A 13,188-nucleotide genomic window follows, 5' to 3' on the forward strand; every position below is an offset into this window, starting at 1 on the left:
GTTTGAAATGGAAGCACTTAGCTCTTAGCACTTCCAGTTCAGAGGTATTCGTGGTAGAAATCTCTGTAAAGAGCAAACTGAGTACAGTGCTGTGCTTGGTCATCTGTATCAGAGGGAAGGGAAGACATTAGGTTTTCTAAGAGACCCCAGATGTCTTCATAAAGTATAAAAGTAGTAAAGTGTTTGCAGCCACTAAATTTTTTTTTAGTATATTTTGTATTGAAAATATAGATTTGATCAACGGTTACCTAAATATTGTGCAACATAAAACTACCATCTTTTTATTCTATAGGGCCTCCGCTTTCAGGAAATATATCATTTTCAAGGTTTTTTTAAAAAACAATTTTCGAATAAAAAAATAAAATACAGATTTAACACTTGTACAAAAGAAAAAAATAGCTTCAGAGAGGAAGTTGTTAAACTAACAATGTTCAACATAGAAAAACGTGTGTTCCTAATTTATTTTTATATTTCTGTCTAGAGATTGCATGGAATTAATAACTTTCAAGACAATTTCACCAAAAGAAAGCATTGTTTTTCCAGATTAAAAAAAAAAATGTTTATATATTACTCTGTAACTTTAGAAAATGTTATTACCAAATAAACAGGTCCATAGCAAAAAATTGAAAAAGGCTCCCAACCATATGGAGTATAGAGGCACAAGAACAGGTGTATAACATAATTATGTCAGAATGTTTATGCTGAAATAATAAAATAGTGTTGTAATTATGAAAATATGCAAATCTTTGATTTGGGAGATTTACAATTTTCTACCAATACCAACAAGTAATTCAAGTTCATTTATCCATGCTATTTTGAAGACAAGTGACACAAATGATATTGCTTAAAAATATATATTTATTAACTAAAAATACAGTGCAAATTAATATCAGGTATATTTCGTGATAAAACAAATAAATGGATATACAGTACTTCTACATATCAAAGATAAATGATGATTCAGATAATATTACATTTCTCTTATTCAGTTTCTTGTAACAAAATACCACATTTCAATTCTTGAATAATTGGATATATTTGAGACTTGGTAACTCTTTTAGATTTTTTTTTCTATTTCTGGGGCAAAATTGTCCACTTGTTTCCCAGGGAGCTTCTTTTTTCTTTTCTAAGCCAGAACAGCTTGAATTGTAGAAAGCTGAACCCATGTCTTATGTATTGCCTATTTGTAACTAAAATTAGACTTTAATGGGTAACTCCACTTTTGTGGGAAAAAAACATTAGCAAATAAAAAATATATAAATAATATAATAAAAAATATATATATAGCATATACAATTGCGACACAAGACTGTAAAAATTAACTTTCCTTTTCAATCTGCATATCTTTAATTTTTTGTAAAATGCAATGCAATATGGCTACTTGGAGGTGTGCACAGATGGTGTACAGAACGCCCCCCAGAAATGTAATTTACTGCTTGTGTGGCTCACTGATTTTCCAGAAGTCTGCACTAAGATGCTAATCAGATTTTCAAAAATCTGCAAAAAATATGTCATTTTTGGTGAGATACTCTCAAAGGGAAATCATGTCTAAAGGGATGCAGACCCTGCAGTTTCCCTCATTAGAATCCTGCAGGTGCAGCAGCTGACTGATACTTATAAAACCACTCCCATACAAATTCACTAGGCACACGGACACAAACAAACAAACAGCAATTTCTTCGGAATAACAAAAGGTAGAAATCTACAAAAACATTTGTTAAAATCCTTGTAATGTACATAGATCACCCTGAGGGGGATGTTTTTTCTCAACAAAAGTGGAGTTACTCTTTAAGAAGAATATAGTTGAAGTATAGCAGATTTTATATATGGAGTTCCCGGTGCTTAAAACTTCTATATGCTTTCATACATGTACTATGGCGCAGAGTATATCTTTTAAGCAAGATGTAAAGTAAATCTGAGGAAGTGATTTGGAATAAATGTTTAATTCAATTATTGTCACATTACAGGAATACATATCATTGATATAATGCGTTAAAATATTTACTATGCCTTTTTAACAGAAATTAATCAATACTTATTAGTAAAAAAAAAAAAAAAAAAAATGACAGTCTATAGATAAACATGTATATACCATCAATTGAAAATTGCAGCATTTACTATATGTAAATGAAAATCATGTTGAGTTCAAGCAGCTGGGAAGTAACATGTCAAACTCTTACAATTCATTACAACATTGTATGATTCATTTATTCAATGTTTTCTGTGTCAAAAGCTTTATGTTAAGGCAAGGAGCATATTGGCAATATTTAATACCTAAAACATGGTAATAAAAACAGCAATAGTAGTAGTGATCAATCACTACACATATGGAATGAATGTCTATGGATTGAGGTACACCAGTAGCATGTAGAAGTAATTGAATAGTTGCACAATGCTCAAAATGTGTGGCGTTAACCACTACTATGAGTTATTACAAGCTGCTTGTGTACTGTACCTCACTCCATAGAAAGGTGTTGTCTGATCGCTATTACCAGCAATTAATCAGTAGTGATTTTGTTAGTGCTTCCAGACTAAATTTACTGAGTTGCCTAATACTTTATTAAAATCATTATTTATGCACCAAACATATGGCCTAATATCCCTCGGGCATTGAGAAAACATCCGGGTGCCATGATGTTCCCTGTCTGCATGCCCAATAGCATTGTGAGGGGGCTTTGAGAAGAAGGCGCACCCCTAACAAAGCATGGGACACAAGGCTGAAGAGACCAATTATGTGATAATTTATGTGAACAGGCTTGAATTCTCTTCAAGTTCCTTTGTGATCGCCTCTTTATTAGATTGTAGCTCACTTTGGAGTTTTATAAGTTTTTCAGCCAGGTCCCTAATCTCTGCAGCTTCCTTGGTTTTACAACCATGTTTTAGATCTTGTGCTCCCTTAACAATAAAAAATGTATCGATAACTAAAAACAATCCAGCAAGAACCCCAGAAATGGCCGTAATCAGACGGGCCCCTTGGGCTGCTGCTTTGGCCCCTCGAGCTGCGGTTGCAATTATTCTGCCCAGTCGAACCAGCCTGCCAACCTGAACTGCTGCATTTACGAGTATGCCCCCAAATGCCACAGCATTACAGATGTCATTGATACCTAGTTTTTCAAAAACACTGTTCAGTCTTTTAGAAATCTCTTGTATCTGCTCAATATGTTTCTGTATTTCTTTAACAATTTCTTCTACTCTTTTAAGTTTCTTTTTGATGTTCTCATTGTCAGCTATAGAGGCAACAGCACTCGTGAGTCCTCCTGCTGTAGCCACACCCATGCCAACTGCGCTAACGATCAAAGAAGCACCAAATGTAAAAGGTGTCAGGGCCAGGCCTACTATAGTAGTGATCCCTCCTGCTATGCCCACAGTACTTCCGGAGACACTAGCAATGGTGGCTTTTCTATGAAACTCATCCATGTAGTTTGCAATTTCAAGCATTTCCTTGATACACTTGCTAAGACGCTCTTGCAGCACATTATAGGTTTCTCTGAACTCCTTAATGTACAGTCCAATCTGCACAAAAGAAGTATAAAAAAAGTATATAAAATACATGCCAAGAGAAAAAAATATAATCTTTACAGTAATCAATTGAATAGGATATGTAGAGTATATGAAAATATCTGTGTATACTGGAGGAGGGGGGGGGGGGGGGGTACAACACCAAACAGACCAGTTATTTGCTATGGTGTGTATTCCATATCTTTCAGGAAAATGCTTTTTGTAACAATTCTCTCTTCATGTTGCCTTCATGGCCATTAGATATTGCCCGGAATGGCTATTTTCCAGTGCTGTATTGGTTAAAACAGGAGTTTTTACTGCAATCAGTGGGTATGTGTGCAAGATGGGTCCCCTGGCCTGCAACAAGGGGGAGCCATGATACTCTCTAGTCACCTAGATAAACTTTTTTTTAACATCCTTTACACAAACTATGTGTAGCAATAAAGTGGTGCACATAGTGTGCCACAATGAATGATGGTGGTAGCCAGACTGAATTAACAGTGAAGGGTCCTAAAAGGGCAAAGTAAAATAAAGCCTTTCAGCTTTATTTACCAGTTTTAGAAACATCAAAACCAAGTTCAATCGTTGTGTATGCATTGTTTTACTTTTAAGTCAGAGTATTACTAAACTATCTAATCTGTAACAGGGGTTTCTCAATGTTGACTTGCTTAGATAAACAGGTTTAGGTACACTGAAGTGGGTGGGTGTACTATCAGGCAAGAGCATGGCATCTGCAGCAGGGGGCAAGGGGGGTCAAGTGCCCCCCCCCTGGAAACCCCAAGGTGTTGCAGCCGCCGCCATGCTGCATTTTTTTTACTGAGTCCGCTGGCGGCTGCATCCTCCTGGCACACAGGGCGGGCTATACCTGCAGCATCTCCTCCTATGGATAAAAGCGCTGGCTGGCTCTGTGTACGGCGGCCGCTCTGTAACATGGCCCCGCCCCCCCAGACCGCCTCGTGTGATAGGCGGAATGTTTATTCTATCTACTATCACACGAGCAGGTCTGGGGGGGCGGGGTCATGTTACAGAGCGGTCGCCGAACACAGAGCCAGCCAGCGCTGTGATCCAGAGGAGGAGATGCTGCAGGTACAGCCCGTCCTGTGTGCCACACAGTGCCTGGATAGGAGGAACGGGGTGGCTGCAGGGGCCCCCCTGCTGATCCTCCTATTCAACTTATTTTACTGTCTCCAGTTCACCTTGTGCTCCCTGCCCCCCTCCCCAGTGCTCTCCTCCACCACACTCTCCTGCCCCCCCAGTGCTCTCCTCCACCACACTCTCCTGCCCCCCAGTGCTCTCCTCCACCACCACACTCTCCTGCCCCCCCAGTGCTCTCCTCCACCACCACACTCTCCTGCCCCCCCAGTGCTCTCCTCCACCACCACACTCTCCTGCCCCCCCAGTGCTCTCCTCCACCACCACACTCTCCTGCCCCCCCAGTGCTCTCCTCCACCACCACACTCTCCTGCCCCCCCCAGTGCTCTCCTCCACCACCACACTCTCCTGCCCCCCCCCAGTGCTCTCCTCCACCACCACACTCTCCTGCCCCCCCCAGTGCTCTCCTCCACCACCACACTCTCCTGCCCCCCCAGTGCTCTCCTCCACCACCACACTCTCCTGCCCCCCCGTGCTCTCCTCCACCACCACACTCTCCTGCCCCCCCCAGTGCTCTCCTCCACCACCACACTCTCCTGCCCCCCCCAGTGCTCTCCTCCACCACCACACTCTCCTGCCCCCCCAGTGCTCTCCTCCACCACCACACTCTCCTCCACCACCATACTCTCCTGCCCCCCCCACAGTTCTCTCCCCCCCTGTTCTTGCTACCCCCTCTGCTCTCCCCATCCTTCTCTAGCAACCATCCCAGTGCTCTACACTCCCCCGTTCACCCCCCAGTGCTTTCCCCCCTGTTCTCCCCCTAGTGCTCTCCAATCCCCCCAGTGCTCCCCCCCCACAGTGCTCGCCACTCCCCCCAGTGCTCTCCCCCTTGTCCCCCCCAGTGCTCTCCTACACCACACTCTCCTGCCCCCCCACAGTTTTCTCCTTCCCTGTTCTTGCTGCCCCCCTTGCTCTCCAGCTCTCCCCATCCTTCTCTAGCCACCATCCCAGTGCTCTCCCCCCTGTCCCCTCCAGTGCTCTCCCCCCTGTCCCCCCGTGCTCTCCCCCCTGTCCCCCCAGTGCTCTCCCCCTGTCCCCCCAGTGCTCTCCCCCCCCTGTTCCCCCCCAGTGCTCTCCCCCCCTGTTCCCCCCAGTGCTCTCCACTCCGCCCAGTGCTCCCCCCGTTCCCCCCCCACAGTGCTCTCCACTCCCCCCAGTCCTCTCCCCTCCGTGCTCTCCCCCTGTTCTCCTCCCCAGTGCTCTCCCCCCTGTTCTTTCCCCACCAGTGCTCTCCACTCCCTCCAGTGCCCCCCCAGTGCTCTCCCCCCTGTTCCCCCCCAGTGCGCTCCACTCCCCCCAGTGGAGGGAACCTCCTGTTCTCCCCCCACCCCAGTGCTCTCCTGTCCCCCTCCTGTACTCTCCCCCTGTTCTTTCCCCCCCAGTGCTCTCCCCCCAGTGCTCTCCACTCCCCCTAGTGCTCTCCCCCCTGTTCTTTCTCCCCCCAGTGCTCTTCAGCTCTCCCCATCACTCTCCAGCCCCCACCCCAGTGCTCTCCAGCCCCCCATTCTCCCCACCCCTGTTCTTTCTGCCCCCCTGGTGCTCTCCAGCCCCCCCTGTGCTCTCTACCCTCCGTGCTCTCCACCCCTGTTCTTTTTGGCTCCCCCCAGCACTCTCCACTCCCCCTGCATTTTTCCCCCACCCATGTGCTCTCCAACCCTATCAGTGCTCTCCACCCCCCATAGTGCTCTCCAGTCCCCCGTGCTTTTCACCCCTGTTCTTTCTGGCCCCCACTGGTGCTCTCAAGCTCCCCCCCATTGCTCTCCACTCCCCCCTGCTCTTTGTACCCCCCAGTACTCTCCAGCCCCCGTGTTCTTCACCCCTGTTTTTCTGCCCCCGGCAGTGCTCTTCACCACCCCACACTCTTAGCCCCCCCAGTGCTCTCAGCCTACCGTGCTCTCTACCCCTGTTCTTATTGGCTCCCCCAGTGCTCTCAAGTTCCCCCCCAGTGCTCTCTGCTCCCCACCTCTGTGATCTCCACTCCCCCTCGCTCTTTGCCCCCACCCATGTGTTCTCCAACCCCGTCAGTACTCTTTGCTCCCCCTTCTCTCCAACTCCTACCTAGTGCTCTCCACTTCCCCAGGACCAGAGGACAGGCTGACTGGGGCCAAAAAAGGAGGACGGCTGAAGGTGCAGGTGGCCAGGGACCACTCCATCTCACAGCAGACAGATCCTCTGGAAGGAGCACCGCCCCCATCCAAAACGAGAACAGACCCTGCCTGTTGCTGACCGTCATGGATATCCTGCTGGCATGCAAGGTACCGTACCAAGCATCAACAACACACCTTCCCACAGACAGGGACTTCAGACTGGGACATGGGGCACAGGAGGGGCTGCAATGGTGGGCACAGTGAGGCTGCATTCACGGCACAGTAAAGCTGCATTTGATGGACACAGTGAGGCTGCATTTGATGGACACAGTGAGGCTCCATTTGATGGGCACAGTGAGGCTGCATTTGATGGACACAGTGAGGCTGCATTTGATGGACACAGTGAGGCTGCATTGGTGTGCACAGTGAGGCTGCATTTGATGGACACAGTGAGGCTGCATTTGATGGGCACTGGTGAGGCTGCATTGAGCTCTTGCATCAAGTCTGCAGTCTCTGACCATCTCCTGTAGCATGTCTGCAGTCTCTGAGGGAGTCTGGAGAGGAGTCAAGAGTGGGAGAACCGCCAGGATGGGTGTCATGGGAGAAGCCAGACTTGTGTGGACTGTGGACAGGAGACTGTAGGATAAAACCAGAGCCACCAAGCTGGAGCCGACTGACTGAGCCCTGCACAGTGCACCTGAGAGGAGGTCAGTGAAAGCACCGCCAGGCCAGTCGGGGGGGGGGGGGGTCACTGATGTAAGGGGGAAGTGAATACGATAATGTAAGGGGCACTGATATAAAGGGTTTCCTCCTTATAGAGTATTCTTTCTGCAGAAGGTGGTCCCCCCCACGTTCTGAGTTCCTGGGGTCCCCCTTGATGATTGATCACTTACCACTATTAACTGGTAAAATGTATGGTTTTCCCTTTCAGGAACCAATAAAATAATGACGTTATGCTGTTGGGCTGGTATAATAATGCTGTGAGGCTGGTATGAATTTTTTTCCAGGGCTGGTTCTTGAAAGCATGGGCGTCCGCAAAGTTACTCAGGTGGCTGCGTACCATGCCCATATAGCCTAGAGAATGTACATCTTTTTACATTGCAATACATCTGTTGTTGCCATATTTTTATCTTTATGAAAACAGCCTATACAGTGACAGTATGAGATCAAAATATGGCCACAACAGATGTATTGCAATATAAAAAGATGTACATTCTCTAGGCTATATGGGCATTGAACACAGCTGCCAGAGTAACTTCCAATACAAAGTGAATATGAATTACCTGTTATATAACACATATGTATTACCAGTGGAAAGATTTTCATGAGATTGTCAAAAAGTGGCGGAGCATGAGTGACCTTAAAATGATGCCCCCCGTGGGAAAAAGTTCTGCGGACGCCCATGGGCAAGAACAAGCGTTTTCTCAGTAGAAATATCATGGCAGAGCCCCCCCTATTCACCTCCTGTAATTGTAGGCTTTTTCAATAACTTAATCTTCAAAGTTCACATCAAAGACACTGAAATCACATCTCTTTTCCCTTTTGCTTTCTATGGTAGCTTGGCAGCCTGACAGCCCTTTGATTTAAAACATAATGCAAGTGTTTCTAGGCTGTTAGAAACTGAATAAAACTAACTTTAGAAACTCTGTTGTGATCTTTGAGGATTTTTGAGAATCAATAACTTCACAGAACATGCAACTAGAGAGGTCAGTGACAGCTTGTTCTAAAGTTCTTTAACTGCTTGTTGTTATGAATATGTGACTATTTTAATGTCCATTTTAGTACAGGAACAAATCTGACTTTGCAGTGTCTACTTTTTATTATTCATATAGTCTAAGAGCCCATTGGGTGCTTGGCAGGTTGGTACCCGGTACCTGCTGAGATGACATGACAAGTGCTTGATTTGGTTCTAAAGGCAGAAGGTTTTTTACCTTAATGTGTTCTATGCATCAAGGTAAAAAAACCTTCTCAGTGCAGCTCCCCCCATCCCCCCTTATATTTAACAACTTCAATACAGGGCTACCTTCCTGCCCAGACCAATTTTGAGCTTTCAGCGCTGTCGCACTTTGAATGACAATTGCGCGGTCATGCTACACTGTACCCAAATGAAATTTTTATCATTTTTTCCCCACAAATAGAGCTTTCTTTTGGTGGTATTTGATCACCTCTACGTTTTTTTTTTTGCGCTACAAATAAAAAAATACCGAAAATTTTGAAAAAAAAAATGTTTTTTTTGTTTCAGTTTCAAAACTTTGTAAATAAGTATGTTTTCTCCTTCACTGATGGGCACTGATAAGGCAGCACTGATGGGCACCAATGATGTGGCACCAATGAAGTGGCACTGATGAGGTGGCATTGATGGACACTGATATGTGGCACTGATAGGCGGCACTGATAGGCGGCACGGATGGGCGACACGGATGGGCGACACGGATGGACAGTGATAGGTGGCCAAATTGGCACTGATAGCTGGCACGGATTGGCATGGATGGGCGGCACAGATGGGCATGGATGGGCGGCACAGATGGGCATGGATAGGTGGCACAGATGGGCATGGATAGGCGGCACAGATGGGCATGGATAGGCAGCACAGATGGGCATGGATAGGCAGCACAGATGGGCATGGATAGGCAGAACAGATGGGCATGGGTGGGCACTGATAGGTGGCACAGGTGGGCACTGATAGGCAGCACAGGTGGGCACTCATAGGCGGCACAGGTGGGCACTCATAGGCGGCATTGGTGTTATACTGTACTAATGGATGCCAATCAGTGCCAAACAATAATGCATGCCAATCAGTGATGCCCATTGTGGGCACTGATTGGCATCCATTATGGGCACTGATTGGCATCCATTGTGCTGACTGGCATCCCTGGTGGTCTAGGGAGGATTACCTTTTCCCTGGTGGTCTGGTGGCGTCCCTGGTGGTCCAGTGTGGGCATCCTCGGGGGGGTTGTGCTGATAATCGATCAGCAGAGACCCCCCCTGTCAGAGGAGCAGCCGACAGACGCGCGTGAGGAAAAGCCGATCATTGGCTCTTCCCATTTACACTGTGATCAGCCGTGATTGGACACGGCTGATCATGTATATATAAGTTATATAGTTATAGTTATGCTATATATAAGTATTTCATTCATTCATTCATGTGGTAAGGAGTCTCCGTCGGAGACTCTTTACCGAGATCGTAGTTGCCGGGTGTCAGACTGACACCCCGCAACAACGATCGCCGCGATGCGCGCCCCCGGGGGTGCGCAGCGGCTCATAATCCTGATCACGTCATATGACGTCCGATCAGGATTATGAAACCACTTTGCCACCGTCAATTGCCTATAGGGCGGACGGCAAGTGGTTAAGGAAGCCTGAGCCCCATCTCAATCCAGCGATGTGCATGAGAGCAGCAGCTTTTACTGGTGTCTCTTTTGCATTGACTCACACAGCAGCAAGAGCAATCACAGGCAGTGATCCATTGAGGAGAGAGCAGGAGCAGGGCTGAACCACACTGTGTGTAAATGGACAATGTCCATTCACAGGAGCGCAGTTCTTAAGGGAGCCTGCTCGAGAAGCGGATTGGGGCTGCTCTGTGCAAAACTATTGCACAGAACAAGTAGGTACCCCCATGCATCTAAGAACTGCATTTTTGGGTGGATAAATCGCTAGGCTCAAAAGCTCCATGCAATTTCTCTGCAGTTATGTTTTTAAAACGGTGCAGGAACCTTTTACCTGTATTTCCCATAGGTACAGCAGACCAATAAAATTAATGATCTGCTGTGCCCACGCAAACATGAACTGCAGCAAATGTATAGTTGTGAACCTAGGGTTATAATGTATAGATATCTTATTTGATATTATTGTTTTTACAGCAACATAAATACATTTCTATTATATTATAGTAAAAACAAATACGTCTACCTGAGAATGTAACAAAATAGTACGAACGAATACCTTTGCCTCTAGTTCTGCCATCTCGAACGCTGTGATTTGAGAATTGTTCCACTCAGAACTTGTGTCCATGGTGGCTATTGCAGTTCTTCTGTTTTAAATCAATAAACAATTTTTTTATTTATAAATGTGTACTAATTATTTTAAATCTTATAAGTAAATACATCAAAACAAAAAAGCATTGCACCTTGTTCTACCACAAAATCCCCCAGCACACGAAGTATCACTACATTTATGCATAACCTTACTGTGATTTGTATCTTTAGAATTTGTCCTTCCAGCTGTAACTGCAGTCTTTAAAGAATAAAATGGATGTAATGAAAAAATAGTTTAGCCTTTTTTTTGAGGAATATACAGTAGGGATGCACCGATACCATTTTGTTTTTTTACAGCGAGTACGAGTACTGATACTTTTTATTTAGTACTCAATACCAATTAGGAAAAATGGATACAGTACTGCGAGCACCATGAGATGTTAATGTTAACGCGTTTCACGCAGATAAAAGCACTTAATCATAAAAGCACTGTTATGTACAAGAAGCACATTAACATGTTTATGTCCCTGTTGATCTCAGAGGTGAGCACTTCTGATTTGGAAGTAACACTAGACTTGCAGCATTCACACCTTGAGCGGTGCTTCGTCATCATTGGTCTCGCTGATAACAGTTACCGATACCTACCGGAAACACTTCTGTTTACACTTCAGCTGTCAGCAATAATACAAAGCATTAAAAAGTTAGTTACAAATTAAATATATATATATATTTCAATTTTGAGCTTTTTTTATGTAAACCGTGTAAATATATGTTAAAGGTGTAAAAATATTAATGAAAAAGCAACAAAACCAACAATTTTTTTTTATTATTAATAGTTTATAAAATAGAAGTGAACACGAAAAAAAATTAAGGGTTAATGAAGTTGCTTTAAACTGACTTCATCTGTAGATGAAGTTCAACCCTTTGATCTGTAGACGAATAAACAGAAATATACAAAATGAAACAATGTTTCTTTTTATCTTTCTGTTTCAGCCCTGAGCAATGTTGTTGATAAACATTGTCAGGCTGCTTTTTTTTTTTGACAGATCCAATTGCTGGGACTTTGTTTACACTTCAGCTGTCAACAAGGGAACCCCAAGGACGTGGACGCTCCTTAACCACTTGTTGACTGGCTCACGCTGATACATGTCGGCAAAGTGGCACGGGTGTGAAAAACAACGTACCCATACATCGCTGCGTCATCCACGTGCCTGCGGACTTGATGTCTGCCGGTGGCCAATGATCGTGGCACGGAGAGGCAGAACGGGGAGATGCCTATGTAAACAAGGCATTTCTCTGTTTTGCCTTGCAACATGACACGGATCTACTGCTCCCAGTGATCTCTGTCATGCTCTAGTGAGCCCATCCCCCCTACAGTTAGAACATACTGTGGGAACACAGTTAACCCCTTGATCGCCCCCTAGTGTTTAACTCCTTCCCTGCCATTGACATTTACACAGTAATCAGTGCATTTATATAGCACTGATCGCTGTATAAATGCCAATGGTCCCAAAATAGTGTTAAAAGTGTCTGATTTGTCTGCCACAATGACGCAGTCACAATAAAAATTGAAGATTGCTGCCATTACTAATAAAAAACAAAATTATTAATAAAAATGGCATAAATCTATCCCCTATTTTGTAGATGCGATAACTTTTGCGCAAACCAATCAATATACGTTTATTGTGATTTTTTCTTTTACCAAAAAAAGTAGAAGAATACATATTGGCCTAAACTGTGGAAGAAATTCAGTTTTTTTAATATTTTTGGGGGATATTTATTTCAGCAAAAAGTAAAAAGTTATTGCTTTTTTCACAATTGTGGCTCCTTTTTTGTTTATAGGGCAAAAAATAAAAACCACATAGGTGATCAAATACCATCAAAAGAAAGCTCTATTTGTGGGGAAAAAAGAAGTCAATTTTGTTTGGGTACAACATTGCATGACCGTGCAATTGTGAGTTAAAACGACGCAGTGCCGAATCACAAAAAAAGGGGGTAAATCCTTCCGGGGCTGAAGTGGTTAACAACCAATAATTGCCGTCTTTTTTTTGTTTACATTTCAGCTGTCAGTGGGGGAATCCTGCTGACAGCTGAAAGAACCAAGCTTGATCGTATTGGTTCCAGGTAATGGAGCATTTACACTAGTACCTATACTCGTGGAAATGCTTAGTATCGACACCGATGGATGTCAGAGGAAAGGCATAGGCTCTGAAGAACTACCATTGCTCCGTCAGTGCGTCTATCCCGTAGTACTGAGGGTCCCGGAACCTTGAATAGTACCTCGCCAGCTTCCTGTTGCATGGGAGGAGAAGAGATTAACTTCTGGGAAGATCCCCAAAGTTAGGATCCATCTGAACACTCCCTCATGGAGACAATACTCGTTGATGTCTAAGCGGACTTGAGAGAGGACATCCCCCTGGACATTCTGAATCCCATGTACATATGTTGCCATTATGTTGACCAGGTTCTTCTGTGCC

General features: G+C 44.7%; 1 protein-coding gene across 2 annotated transcripts in view; it reads right to left on the reverse strand.

The window, feature by feature from the left end:
• Positions 1 to 293: 293 nt before the first annotated feature.
• The window catches only part of LOC143988769 (apolipoprotein L3-like), a 30,081-nt gene continuing 17,186 nt past the window's right edge, over positions 294 to 13,188 (reverse strand). For both annotated transcript variants that reach the window (XM_077488602.1, XM_077488603.1), the window contains 2 exons: positions 10,680 to 10,767; positions 294 to 3,513 (listed from right to left, as the gene is read on the reverse strand). In XM_077488602.1, coding sequence (XP_077344728.1) covers positions 2,743 to 3,513; positions 10,680 to 10,748 — 840 coding nt within the window. In that variant the 5' untranslated portion in view covers positions 10,749 to 10,767 and the 3' untranslated portion in view covers positions 294 to 2,742. The remainder of the gene's footprint in view (positions 3,514 to 10,679; positions 10,768 to 13,188) is intronic.

The sequence above is a fragment of the Lithobates pipiens genome, unplaced genomic scaffold, assembly GCF_037356315.1.
Source record: "Lithobates pipiens isolate NorthernLeopardFrog02 unplaced genomic scaffold, aLitPip1_a1.2 Scaffold_18, whole genome shotgun sequence".
NCBI lineage: Eukaryota > Metazoa > Chordata > Amphibia > Anura > Ranidae > Lithobates > Lithobates pipiens.